Below are 14,653 nucleotides of genomic sequence, written 5' to 3'. Positions count from 1 at the left end.
CTAATTTTATTATTATTATTACTATTATTTTATTTTTCCATTATTTATTTTTAGCCCAGAGGTTTACACACACTCCTGTATTTCCCTAGGCACTGACAAGGCATCCTTTGGATCATCTCTGATAGGAAAGGACTACTGTAGCCAGGCAGGCTTGAGAGCTGGCAAGAGGCTGAACAGAGGGTGCAGTGTGAGCGCTGCATCTTCTACCCATGACATGTAAGCCGCGGAGGGGGGACGGAGAGCCCAGCTATTCACAGCCACCAAGAGAGTCAGGGAGACAAAAGGCACCACTAAAAAAGTTAATGTGCCAGGCAAGAGCCCCAGACTGCTTTAGCAGTGGGGACTATGCCAGTGGCTCTAGGACACAGTCCCTTTTGGCCGCGATGGGATATATTTGGCACACGTCTCAGTCTGACAGCCTTGCTGACTCGAGAAGAACGGCAACGATGGGGACCAGGGTGACTTCCCTCTCCTCCCTCTCCTTCTCCATCGGCTGTTTCCAAATTCTTTGGGATTAGCCAGCGACAGCCAGAAAAGGCACTGGCCTCACTCCTCGGCACTTAGCGGGCTGAAGTGAGGTGATGCTCCTCAGCTCGGGGGACAAGGGCTCCATTCACTGGGGAAATACCGAGCCAGCATTACAAGTGTGCAAGAATAAACAAGGCTGGAGTTAATCTAAAGTTGTTTTACACTCCGTTTTATTAAAGTCAATGCACTTCCGTTCCTCTGTGCAGAGCCTAGCTCTGCTTAATTACCATGACTCAGGGAGAATTTTAATGGCACGGAGCGAGCAGCGCACAGCGGAGGCCCTCTCCTGACCTCTAGAGGTCTGTCGACAGCGGAGGTGCCAAAGGGAGAGAACTTGGTCAGGCTTTTGCGTGTTGCACAGCGGAGTATTTGCAGGTGTAGTTGATGTGCATGGACACTCGAATCCCACACGCTCCCTTTGCCATCTCTCCTACACCTCCTAGCTCAGGGATCTAGGAAGCAGAGGTACTGCTCATATATATTCGGCTCTAAGCAAGCATGGAAGCTACATCTCTGCTCTTATTCTATCAGGACAACTCTCCCACAGTTTATTAATTCAATGAATCACAACCAGGACAGAGGTTTCCCACTGAACTGAATTGTCCCTGGAGTAAGAAATTCAGAATGAAACAGCTAGAAGGCTGAGAGTGGCCTATAGTATTTATAGTAAAATGTTGGTGTCTCATTAAGGGAAGTGCTGATTGGAGATTTTTTTGTAATCCCCTTTCAATGAGCTGTATCAGCATCAAGCCCTGGTAAGCATTGCTCAGTTACTGTTGTGACAGAGGATTGGTACAGAGCACAGAAGGGGAGAGAAGAGCAGCACAGGATCATACAACCATAGAACGGCTCAGGTCGGAAGGGACCTCAGAGATCATCTGCTCCAACCTTCCCCACCATGGGCAGGGACATCTCTCAACGAGACTTAGCTGCTCAAGTCCTCATCCAACTTGGCCTAAACAACCCCAGGGAGAAGGCAGCCACAGCCTCCCTGGGCAGCCTATTCCAGAGTCTCACCACCCTCCTACCAAAGAAATCCTTCCTCAGATCCAATCTAACCCTGCTCTCCCTCAGCTTCAAACCATTCCCCCTTGTCCTACTGCTAGACACCCTTATGGAAAGCCTCCCTCCAGCCTTCCTGTAGGATCTCTTTAGGTATTGGAAGGCAGCTCTAAGGTTCCTCAGAGTCTTCTCCAGGCTGAACAACGCCAGCTCTCTCAGTCTATCCTCATAGCAGAGGTGCTCCAGGACTTGGATCATCTTTGTGACCTCCTCTGGACTCGCTCCAACATCTCTGTGTCCTTCTTATGCTGGGGACACCAGATCTGGAGGCAGTATTTGAGGTGGGGCCTCACATGCACACCTACAGTCCTATATATGTACAACAGCATTTTCTACCCTGGGTCCTGAGCTGAATGCTGAAGATCACAGCAAGCTGCAGACTGGACCTAGCACAGTGTGAGCTTTGTGTTATGTATGCAAATGCTGGAGTTTGAAGTTAGCTCTGCACATAAGTCCTGTTTTACTAATAAGCTTTGAAGCCATGGTATACAAACCATCACAATGGGAACATCTGCTCTGCCTCTTTGGTGTCCATTCCTGGGAGTCAGCCTCTTGTGAAAATCCAGCATTGTGTGCAATGAGCTGCACACCACAGCAAGAAGAACACAGCACCTGTACAGAGACCTAATCAATTAGTTTGGTCTAAGAAGCACAGCTTCTAGGGACCAAGGTGCCTGTCTTTTGAGCAGTAGCATAAAGCTAGAGCTAGGGACACAGAGAACTCTGCTGTGCTGGTGAAGGCTTGAAAACACCTGGGCACTGAAAACCCAGCAGGACAGAGAGAGAAGCTATCTCCAAAGAGCAAGCTCCTGCTGGCAAACACAGCTTGGTAGCCTGGAGAAAGGTGTTCAGAAATGCATCAGAGGAAAACTCTTTCTGCATCAGGAATTCTCTGCACAAACAGCACAAAGCTGAGAGGATGACATGGTGCTTTTAGTCACACATCAAGATTAATCCCAATTAATTACCTCACTGGTAATGGAGGCCTTATAGACACACTATACATTCATAGCTCTCCTTGAGGCTCCTGAAGGAGTGACAGGGTTGGGAGCCTCTTTTCTCCTGCAATTAATTTCATTTGGGTTCAAGGCAGTTCTCTATTTGCAGCAGCAGAACTCAGCCCCTACGAGATGTGAGGTGCGGTGATGAGGGCTTCATGATTCAGGGATGTCAGGCACACTCTTGGGCTCTCAGCCTGTGTTGGATTCCCAGGCATCTGTGTTTGCAGGCAGTTTGAGAAGAAATCTGATGAATTTTTTAAATGGAGGATCAAAGGAGGAGCTGCCCTGACTGCCTTATGGGGGTCACTGGTAGAACATGTCCCATACATAACCTACCAGTAATGTCTGCTGCTGTATTACTGTCTGGCACAATGGGGTCCTGTCCCATGAGCCAGGTTTCATCAGTGGCATCAGAGTAAAGCTAAGAAAGATTAAGCAGTCACTGGACTGATCCTTAGACTAAATTCACTCTTGGGTATTGCCACCATCACTAATCTGTTGGCAGCATACTGGAGGACCCTTGACTACCTCAAAAGAACATGCTTTTGCTCCTTAAAATGACCCAAATCCCTTTAAGCAGTAGCTGTAGTTCCCCAGGATGAATGGTTTCATTTGTAGTCTCCTAGTTGGAAGGATGTCTGACAAAGAAAATATTTACACTTGAGCTCATCAGCTGAAGCATGAAGTGACATAACTGAGATTGTGCTGGACTGCTTCATCCCAGTGCAGCAAGGGGAAGAATTAGACCAGATTGCCAGAGGACCACTCTCTGTTCTCACTGACACTTTCCTTACTATGGCACATTGGTTTTCCCACAGTGGTGCTGAGATCTGACCAGCTCAGAAGCATGCACAGCCTGACTCATCCTGCTGAATCCAGGGCAAAAATTCTGCTTGCACAGAAACCAGACAGGTGCTCTGCAGCTCGAGAGAAATGAGTGCCAAAGGAGATCTCTGGTCAAAGGCATCAGTAACTGTCACTCCTCCAGGCAGAGGCTGCTTCCCAAAGTAAGAACCTAAACTAGGATAAGGAGAATTAGCTCTGCTTCCTAGATCTCAGAATACCATTCCTTGGGTCAGTTTGTGTGGATCCACATACCAGAGGCAGCAGTGGGATGGAATTATGTCTTAGAGTGGATGATGTTCTCACCAAGCACCATCTGGGCCAGTGGCCCCTCGCCCTGCCTTGTGTACAAAGCATAAGGAGCCATTCTCAACACCTGCATGTATGCAAATTACACAAACATATGGTCAGTGCTCTGTTCAGAACCAGAGCAACACATCTGGGAAGGATGCTGAAGCTGGCAAACAGGCAAACATGAGCAGCAACCCATTTGTTTAAAGCCACATTCAGACAGGGCTGCTCTCAAACCCACTGTACACCCCAAGTGCTGTCGAATGCAGAGGCAGAGCTGCACTGCTGGATGCTGGCTGGCCGGAAATGTAGATCCCCCTGAGAGCCTTGGAGCTGCATGTCTGTCCCATGGTTGCACCCTCATCTTCTCTCTCTTCTTCCACCCATGAAAGGCACTCCTGGATCTCTTGGTCCAGCTCTGAGAAGTCCTCTTCACCATCAGAGCAACTGTCAGCATTATAATCGATTTCTTCCGCACAAGGAGGCTCATCGTCGGTCTCCAGGCTGCTGCTGCTGCAGCGTCTGCAGAGAAATCACAAGAGACACTGGATGTCATCAAAGGAGGCTGTGCTCTCTAGGGGTAGGAGAAGCAACAGGGAAATGTGTTTCCTGGGATCAATCCTGCCTTTGCTAATAAGGCACAAGATGGCACTAAGCGAGATCCTGTCTGCTTTGTGTCTGTTTTGCCAGCTGTAAACCGCGGAGTGATACTCATCCACTTGACAGGAGAAACCTGGTTTGATTGTTAGCACTGGCATTGCTGCTGCTTACACAGAAACAGAGTGCTTCATATGCAGACACCACCCTGAGGCACTCACAAGCCTAGAGAGCTGAAATATAGTAGAGGAGGAGGTATTCTGTTTCCAGAAGGCTGCTGGTTTAACCATCATCCACCTCACTGCAGTTCCACATTTAGTGTAAGACCTGCTTAATCCAGGTGGTTGAAGGGCTTTGGCATCTTTTCCTCCTGTTCTGTGCAAGCTCAGAGCACTGCTAACATGAGGCAGCACAAACAAAAAGTGGAGGCTCTTGAGGTTTCAAGTAGGCTGTCACCAAGGACAGCAGAAATGCAAGGAGTGGTTGGTCCGGGAAGGAACATGGAAAGGCTTGGACAAAGCTGGCTTCCCAAGGAGGGGCCAAATTGAGAGGCAAGGCTGAATGGCTGAGGAGATACTTTACAGTTACACTCTGGAACTCAAAAAGCTGGGTTATGCCACCTTAGCCTCCTACCATTTCCTGCCAGGAATGGTTTTAGGCTTTCACGACATGCCCACTTTCAATACCCACTGGGTTAGCTCAGCCTAATGCAGTATTTACAGCAGTATTGTAACCACTAGGCTAGCTGGCCCTAGGGGACAGGGTCTTTCTCCTACCTAGCTGCCTAGGTCTTGTTTGGCCTCTAGCCCAGCAGGGCAGCTGGGTAATGTTCTGAGACCAGAAAGAAGCCTGTGGTTTCAGTGCTGCCTGGGCCAGAGGATGGATGACACTGTTTTCCAACTCCAGGTCAATGTTTTCAATCAGACTCAAATGTATTGCTTTGGGGAACTGGGAAAGGAATAATAATCTTCCACCTCTGGGCCAGAGCTTCTAATTTGTCCCAAGTTGGGAGGAAGGAATGGCTTGGCAGATGGAGCATACACAGCTTTAATGTGTGGTCTGCTCATTTACATGTCAGTAACCGGAATAATCTTCCAGCTCTCAGCTGTTTCACAGCACTGCCAGCAGCTGAGGTTTCAGCACATACCAAAGGTGTAAAGTATTGCTTTTGGATGTATTGATCCCTTTTCTCTCCTGCACTCCAAAAAAAAGAAGGAGGAGTAAGATTTTCCTAGCTTGGAGACTGCAGATCTGAACTGTATACAGGCTGCTGCAAGCAGAAACAAGGGGTGTCAACTCACTGCGCCTTCTCTGGCTGATCTCTGGGCTCAGTTTACTTCAAAGCCTGGGTATAAAGGATTCTCTGAGAGCTTAATAGAGTTGTACAGCTTAAAAAATAAATAAAATCATAATTATGCACTTTTACAGTTTCTGGCTGCTGTGCTCCAGTCTGCTCAGAAATCTGGGTCAAGAAGAGCTCGTGCTGAAATTGAGTATGTGACATGAAACAAAACAAACCGAGCAGGACAATCCTCCCAGCACAAACCACAACAACAACAAGCAGCAGTGGTCTCTGCTGAGCCTGACCAGTGGGTTTGATTTCTAGGTTTCCTTCCACACAGGCCCATGAATTACCATGATACCAAGGCCCTGTGATGATGATCAAAGCTGACTGAACTCAAGGGAACTAGATATTTTTTTCCCTTTTATATGCTCTGCTCTTGAGGCTTTGCAATCACACACACACAATAAAAGGACCAAAGCATTCCTACTTTACATATTGCACTTGTGTGTTTGGGAGGGGCTGCCAACAGCACTGGGACAGGGCATAGCTGCTGCCCTGCTCGCTGATACTCCACTGATGGAATGATTCAGTTTGCAACCAAGAGACTGAAGGTCAAACGTTTGCATGGCTGAGGGAGCTGGGGTTCTTTAGCCTGGAGAAGAGGAGGCTCAGGGGAGACCTTATTGCTGTCTACAGCTACCTGAAGGGAGGTTGTCGCCAGGTGGGGGTTGATCTCTTCTCCCAGGCAACCAGCACCAGAACAAGAGGACACAGTCTCAAGCTGTGCCAGGAGAAGTTTAGACTGGTGAGGAGAAAGTTCTTCCCAGAAAGAGTAATTTGCCATTGGAATACACTGCCTGGGGAGGTGGTGGAGTCACCATCCCTGGAGGTGTTCAAAAAAAGGCTTGGATGTGGCACTTGGAGCCATGGTTTAGTTGTCAGGAGGTGTTGGGTATTAGGCAATAGGTTGGACTTGATGATCTCTGAGGTCTTTTCCAACCTGATTGATTCTATGATTAACAGGACAACAATCTAAGAAGGTGAAGTCTCTACTATTGCTCAAAGCTGGGAAGCTCAGTAGCAGACTTCCTGATTTTCATTATGTTTTTTGGTAACACAGATGATTTTGAGATTGGATGTCTGACCCCAAAAACAAGGTGGTGGTGGTGGTGAAACTAGCACAAAAGCATTTTACTAAAGCAGGGAAATCTAGAAGACACAACAAGCAGAGAATGAAACCAACTTCACTGCATTTCCTTACACTGACCACTGAAGGGATGCTCTCTAGGAAAAAGGGGTTGTGCATAAAACCTCTGTAATGGACTTCAGAAGCTTTCCTTTGTTGCCTACATACATCAAAATACCAAGACCATGACAACACTTGGGCAGATACAGTGTAGGGAGAAGTCCTCACAATTCAGGATGTGCCTAGAGAATGCTTAGAGGTCAGGAAAGAAGACTTTCTCTCCATAGCTGGTTCTGCCCTTTGCTCATTTGCTGTGCCAGTGAACAAGCAAGTCAATTAGCAGTGACTTTAGTAGGAGTTTCTCCTGTTTGCACTGATAGCCACTGGATCAATGCCACCACCACAAATGAGCTACCAAACAGCAAAGAGATGGAACCAGTTTCCTTTAGCTGCCAACACAGGCAGCAATCACTAGTGACATAAAATCCCAAAGGCTTTTCATTGCACTACCAAAAGCTACCAACCATAGAATCCTAGAATGGCTCAGGTTGGAAGTGACCTCGGAGATATCTCCTCCAACCTCCCCACCATGGGCAGGGACATCTCTCAACTAGACTCAGCTGCTCAAGGCCTCATCCAGCCTGGCCTTCAACACCCCCAGGCAGGAGGCACCCACAACCTCCCTGGGCAGCCTATTCCAGAGTCTCACCAGCCTCCTACTGAGGAACTTCTTCCTCAGCTCCAGTCTAACCCTGCTCTCCCTCAGCTTCAAACCTTTCCCCCTTGTCCTGTCTCTGGACACCCTCATGCAAAGTCCCTCTGCAGCCTTCCTGCAGGATCCTTTCATGTCCTGGAAGGCAGCTGTACTGTGAACAGCACATAAGAAAGGACAAGGTGGTGTTAGGTCAGTGGTTGGACTCCATGATATTAAGAGTTCTTTTCCAACCCAAACAATTTTCTGACTTTGTGCCAGGCTTGGGTTATGGTTGGTGATCTCTAGCTACATGCTGCACATGAGGATGGTTGGTGTTTTCCATCCATAATTCTCCTTCCCTTGTGCTCAGGGCACGGAGAAAAAGCAGAGATTTCTTAACCAATTTCTTGCTATTTTTCACTCACATTTTGCTTGTGTGGCAGGGCACTCTCTCCCTGTTCTACTGGCTGGCTCAAAATAGAATGTGCTTTTCCCCCCTTCTTTTTTCCTTTCTGCTGGAAAGAACAGGCACTGACAACTGTCCCTCTTAGGGGATCTGTGACCATTGTTCTGGGCTGCTGCTTGACCTTCACTTGACAGGCCTCACAGCTGCAGTGCATCAGAGAAGGAAATGGAGCATTTACCCTTTTTTGCTGCAGACTTGCCAGAGTGAAACCTGCAAGTGAGTGGTTAAATGCTTCACACCAAAAATAAAAGGAGGAAAACCAGTTAAGTCTAGGGACCACTGCTGGTCACAGACATGCTGATGGCTCCCTGGTGAAGAATGTGTCAACAAGCTGGTACACATGTCTTCATCTCTCTGCAGTGATAAATAACATCCCAATAGCTGCATAATCACCCTGTCTGAAACCCTCTTTTCTCTTTTCCTTACACCTTCTCTCCATCATGATATGTCCCAGTCCTTTGCAAGATGCCCAAGGCAGGGATGCAGCTGTGTGTAGTGAGCCAAGTGTGTCTCTGATGTACTTCTTAGACTACAGAAGGCAGCAAATGGCTTTCTTGAAATTGTCAAGGTTTCAGGCATTTCACTGGGAGAGTCACAGTCACAGAATCGCAGAACAGCAGGGGTTGGACAGGACCTTGAAAGATCATGCAGTCCAATCCCCCTGTCAGAGCAGCATCACCTAGAGCAAGTCATACAGGAAGGCATCCGGGAGGGTTTTGAAAGTCTCTAGAGAGGGAGACTCCACAACCTCTCTGGGCAGCCTGCTCCAGGGTCTGCCACCCTCACAGTGACAAAGTTTACCTTCTGTTCCCGTGGTACCTCCTCTGCTCTAGCTTGCCCCCAATGTCCCCTGTCCTTGGACATCCCTGAGCAGAGTCTGGCTCTGTCCTCACATTAATGAGGTCACCCCTCAGGCTCCTCTGCTCCAAGCTAGAGCCCCAGCTCCCTCAGCCTGTCCTCACAGGGAGACGTTCTACTGCCTTCAGCAGCTTGGTGGCTCTGTGCTGGACTCTCAAGCAGTTCTCTGAGGTCCTTCTTGAACTGAGGGTCCTAGAACTGGACACAATATTCCAGATGTGGCCTCACCAGGGCAGAGTAGAGGGGAAGGAGAACATCACTGCACCTACTAACCACAGCCTTTCCAATCCACTCCAGGACACCATTTGCCTCCTTGGCCACAAGGGCACATTGCTGGCTCATGGTCATCCTGTTGTCCACCCAGGTCCTTTTCCCCAGCAAAGAAAACAAAAAGTTCTATGTCCAACGGAAACAGGCCAAGCTCTCAGCAGTCACAGCATTCTCCTGAGAGAATAGAATAGAATAAGATTAGAATAAGAATAGAATAAGAATAAGAATAGGAATAAGACTAAGAATAGACTAAGACTAAGAATAAGAACAGAATAAGAATTAGAATAAGAATAAGAATAAGAATAAGTAAGAATAAGAATAAGAATAAGAATAAGAATAAGAATAAGTAAGAATAAGAATAAGAATAAGAATAAGAATAAGAATAAGAATAAGAATAAGAATAAGAATAAGAATAAGAATAAGAATAAGAATAAGAATAAGAATAAGAATAGAATAAGCCAGGTTGGAAAAGACCTTTGAGATCATCAAGTCCAACCTATCACCCAACACCATCTCATCAACTAAACCATGGCACCAAGTGCCTCATCCAGGCTCTTTTTAAACACATCCATGATGGTGACTCCACCACCTCCCTGGGCAGCACATTCCAGGGGCCAATCTCTCTTGATGGGAAGAATTTCTTCCTAACATCCAATCTAAACCTCCCCTGGCACAGCTTGAGACTGTGTCCTCTTGTTGTGGTGCTGGTTACCTGGGAGAAGAGACCACCCTCCACCTGGCTACAACCTCCCTTCAGGTAGTTGTGGAGAGCAAGAAGGTCACTCCTGAGCCTCCTCTTCTGCAGGCTAAGCAACCCCAGCTCCCTCAGCCTCTCCTCACAGGGCTGTGCTCCAAACCCCTCCCCAGCTTTGTTGCCCTTCTCTGGACACCTTCCAGGATTTCAACATCTTTCCTAAACTGAGGAGCCCAGAACTGGATACAGGACTCAAGGTGTGGCCTAACCAGTGCTGAGCACAGGGCAGAATGACCTCCCTGCTCCTGTTGGCCACACTATTGCTGGTATGTTGCTATGTAGTGGGAACATCCTGGGATCTCTTTGTAGGAACTGTACAGCTGTTTAGAGAGGAGGATGCTTTTTTTTCCACTTGTGTAGGGATTGGACCCCCCAGCAAGCCCCCTGACCACAGTTAGCACCTGCAGAGAGGGGGAAACCTCTCCTTCTTGTGCAGCAAAGTTTCACCAGCAGGTACAGACCTGCTGAGAAGTGAAGTGTCCTGCGGCACTGAGAGATCTGCTGCCCTCTCTGCAGCGAACTGGGATTGCATTGCCTTTTTTTAGTTTTACTTTGGTGACATTAACATTCCACCTACACCACCAAATCCAAAGGGGGTGTGTGGTCTGGTGTGCAGTTTTGCTTTTGAGGAATCCATATGTTTTATTAAAAGTATCTTACAGGAACTCTGCTTCTGAAGCCTCCTAATGGATCAGAAATGCATCTCAAGTAGCCACATTTGCAGTTATCCCAGGGCACAATTCTGCCTTTAATAGCTGCATAAAGGAGTATTTCAGGACATAAATGGAACAGCTATGACGCCTGCAGATACTTAGACCTGGAAGAAATATGCTACAGCAACAGGATGCCAACAAAAAGGGCCTTTAGTCTGCCCTTTGTGTCGTGATTTCCTTGTTACAAGGTGTGGTGTGTGCCTTGTGATGACTTTATAATTTCATTTCTGCAATTCAGGTGCTCCCCAGGCTGCTGCCTGGCTTCCTCTGCTGCCTGAGGAAAGCCAGATAAGGCTCTGTTTAGTCCCTGACCTTGCCAAAGGATGGGATCCGTTATGTACTGATGCAAAAGGGCTCCAGCTTAAAGAACTCTTGCATTCACCTCCTTTGCTGCTGGGCAGTAAACAGTGATGATAGGAACTTTGCAGGTTCCCATGAGGATACCCTCTCCAAAGACTCTCTGCCAAGGACTTTTGAGTCCTTCCAGTACCTGAAGAGGGCCTAGAAGAAGGCTGCAGAGGGACTGTTTCTGGAGGCCTGAAGTGATAGGAAGAGGGCTAATGGTTTCAAATTACAGAAGAGAAGATTTAGACTGGATGTGAGGAGTAAGTTTTGCACCATGAAGTTGGTAGAACACTGGAACAGGTTGCCCAGGGAGGTGGTTGAGCCCCAGTCCCTAGAGATATTCAAGGTCAGGCTCAAGAAGGCAACCTGATCTAGTGAAGGATGTCCCAGCTGACTGCAGGGGAGTTGGACTGGATGACCTTTGGAGGTCTCTTCCAACCCAAACCTTGCCATGATCTCCTGAGAATGTCAGCTGGCCTGGCTTTCAGCCCACCATGCTCCATCCTTTCATGAACAAAAGGAAGATGATTAAACACTGCTTTGAAGAATTCTCTTTGCTGTGCCTGAGAGATGCTTGGTCTCATTTGGAGGGCAGGTTCTTGTTTGTTGTTGTTTTTATTCCTGCTGCAAACAGCCAAGACAGAGGTGTAATTCATTGCTTGACTCATCCTAATTAGATTTTCAGGAGTTCCCAGGGTACCTGTAGGCAGTAATATTTATAATTGATTTGGCCAGATTAAAAATGGATGTCCGGTGCAGCAGTTAGATAAGTGAAGAGCAAGACAGGCTCCATCGTTTAGAGGGGATGGAAGACAACCTGCAGATAAAGGGAGAGCATGAAGAGCAAGAAAGAGGCTGACTCCTGGCCAACACTGTCCCCTAATGTTCATACAGGCTTGCAACAATTCAGCCCTGGACAGCATTTTACTTGCATTCAGGAGAAACTCTCTTCAAGAGTCTTCTCAGGAAGGGCTGCTTCCATTCTTGGTACTGGTGAGAAGATGGCTGATGACTGCTGTGGGAGCAGAGGAGATGTGGAGCATACAGCTCCCATTGCATGGGGCTGGGAAACGGGAAAGCCTTGTATGACTATGAGGAACTGCACTGAGTTGAATTACACCATCCCTGGTAGAGCCTGGACCTCTTTGGGAAAGATGGGTTGCATGGAGGACAAGTAGGCATTGCTCTCCCGTTGGAAAAGCACTAGCTTGAAGAGTCAGTCACCTAAAACTGCCATGCAGCACAGTCTTGTGTGTGAACTCCTGGGCAATGAGACATCCCTGAAGAAAACTTGAGACCTGGGTGCCTCAGCACTCTACAACTACCTGAAGGGAGGTTGTCTAAGGGGTTTAGTCTAAGAACCAAAAGGAATGCCTCCAAAACAGACATAGAATCATAGAATCAACCAGGTTGGAAAAGACCTCAGAGATCATCAAGTCCAACCTATTACCCAATACCTAGCACCTCCTGACAACTAAACCTTCTGCAGGAAGGAGGGGGCAGAAGGGGGACCATGTCTGCACACCTTAATGTCTGCCTGGGTTTGTGCAGGGGCTGCTTGGCCCTACCATGACACTCCACCTCCTGACCCTATGGGACATCAGCTCTCTGTGGAAAGAGGAACAGCCAAGCCCTCCTGGATGGGAAGGTATTCCCTGAGACTACTGGAACTCATCAGGACACTGAATAATGTAAGAGCTGCTGAAAAAGATGATTCTGAAAGTGTTTGGGAGCTTTCCTCACAGTGTCCCTAGCAATTCCTTCAGGAAATGGTGATCATGTTATTGATGATACTTAGCAGTCCAGCCACAGTAACACAGGGTGATTATTGGAATCCCTGTAATTGCTTTTGGGTCTTTCCAGTAATTGAGACATTGGCACTGCAGGGGGAAAAGAAATGGGGAAAGATTTTGGCTTAGATGCTGAGAATTTGTACTTCTGAGGATGAATAATGTAAAGGCAGGCAGGTTCTCCTGGGCTCCTCTTTCCCTCGGTGCTCCTTCACATAATTCCACTGACTTCATACAAGGCTTGTAATTGGTTCTATATATTTAATTTCAAGAGTCCAAATTCCATATGTACATATCCCTTACTTCTCTCTTAGCATCCTTAAGGATTTGGGACTTTGAAAGCAATGAGTTTTAAGATGGCCAAGAAATGTCTAGCCTGTGTTTCAGTTGCATTGCAGTTTCACATACAGGGTATTGCTGGGCTCAGATAACTCATGGAATGGCTCAGGTTGGAAAGGACCTCAGAGGTCATCTACTCCAACCTCCCCACCACAGGCAGGGAGACCTTTCCACTAGACTCAGCTGCTCAACACCTCAGCTAGCCTGGCCTTCAACATCCCCAGGCAGGAGGCAGCCACAGCCTCCCTGAGCAGCCTATTCCAGAGTCTCACCACCCTCCTTCTTCCTAAGCTCCAGTCTAACCCTGCTCCCCTCAGCTTCAAACCACTCCCCCTTGTCCTGTCTCTAGGCACCCTCAGGAAAAGTCTCTCTGCAGCCTTCCTGGAGGATCCCTTCAGGTACTGACAGGCAGATCTGAGGTACCCCGGAGTCTTCTCTTCTCCAGGCTGAACACCCCCAGCTCCCTCAGCCTGTCCTTATGGCAGAGGTTCTCGAGCCCTTGGATCATCTTTGTGGCCTCCTGTGGACTCACTCCACCAGCTCTGTGTCCTTCTTGTGCTGGGGACACCAGCCCTGGAGGCAGTATTCGTGGTGGGGTTGTCACAAGGGCAGACATCTGCGCATGCCAATATTTGTCTGCACGGCAGATGAGGGACAGACATCTAACTACCTGCTTCAACTAATAGCTGCCCTACATGATTAAATTCCAACCACCCTTGGAGGAGAAAGAATCCTCTTGGATGCTGACTTTTCTTTGTGGAAATCTATTTTTAGCTGATAACCAGGCTGGTGTTTCTAAGAACCTATCTGTGATAGATGTGTGTATGGTAATACAGAAATATCTCTATACAAGCACACAAAGCAGATCACCATCCCTTATTTATCTTCCCTCACAGGTAGCTAAATAACAGATACACATATTGGTGTATAAGCATGCACTCAGACACCCACACAGCACACAATTACATGGTTTGCTCTGTATTCAGAGCACAACTTTCATTACAAGGCACAGAAGGTCTCAGGAGACACTCCTACAGCTAGCTGAAAGATAACAATAGATGATCACTGAACCTTGATGCTGCTGCATTCAAGTGGAACCAATCTCAGGGTAAGAGCTGCCTACTGACCTGGGCAGTCCTTTGACTCTAGTCTTCAGGTGAGAGCTGGCAAAGCAGCAGGTTACCTGAAGGGAAACTTAGACCATCTGACTTGAGATATATTAGGATGGTCAACAAGGTGTCTAGCAATAGGGCAAGGGGGAACAGTTTGAAGCTGAGGGAGAGCAGGGTTAGGCTTGATCTTGGAAGAAGTTCTTCAGCAGGAGGGTGGTGAGACTCTGGAATAGGCTGCCCAGGGAGGTTGTGGCTGCCTCCTTCCTGCCTGGGGTTGTGGCAGACCAGGTTGGACGGGGCCCTTAGCAGCTGAGTCTAGCTGAGAGATGGCCGGGCCCATGGCCAGAGGATTGGAGTAGGTGATCCCTGAGGTCACTTCCAGCCTAAGCCACTCAGTGATTCTTTGATTCTGTGATTCTCAGCTATTGGAAAACTTCAACAAGAAGCTACAAGCAGGACTGTGTCAGAAGTAAAGCTCTTCGATTCTCAGTAGGAAAATTTGGACATATTCTTATTCCA

General features: G+C 47.8%; 1 protein-coding gene across 1 annotated transcript in view; it reads right to left on the bottom strand.

The window, feature by feature from the left end:
• Nucleotides 1–676: 676 nt before the first annotated feature.
• AGBL1 (AGBL carboxypeptidase 1) overlaps nucleotides 677–14,653 on the bottom strand; it is a 336,406-nt gene continuing 322,429 nt past the window's right edge. The window contains exon 23 of the mRNA XM_068143395.1: nucleotides 677–4,247. Coding sequence (XP_067999496.1) covers nucleotides 3,941–4,247 — 307 coding nt within the window. The 3' untranslated portion in view covers nucleotides 677–3,940. The remainder of the gene's footprint in view (nucleotides 4,248–14,653) is intronic.

This window comes from Melanerpes formicivorus, unplaced genomic scaffold (genome assembly GCF_026170545.1).
Source record: "Melanerpes formicivorus ecotype bairdi unplaced genomic scaffold, bMelFor1.0.p_v2 SCAF_10, whole genome shotgun sequence".
In the NCBI taxonomy this organism is placed as follows: Eukaryota; Metazoa; Chordata; class Aves; order Piciformes; family Picidae; genus Melanerpes; species Melanerpes formicivorus.
The sequence above is the reverse complement of the archived record's forward strand: the minus strand, read 5'-3'. Positions and strand labels throughout refer to the sequence as shown.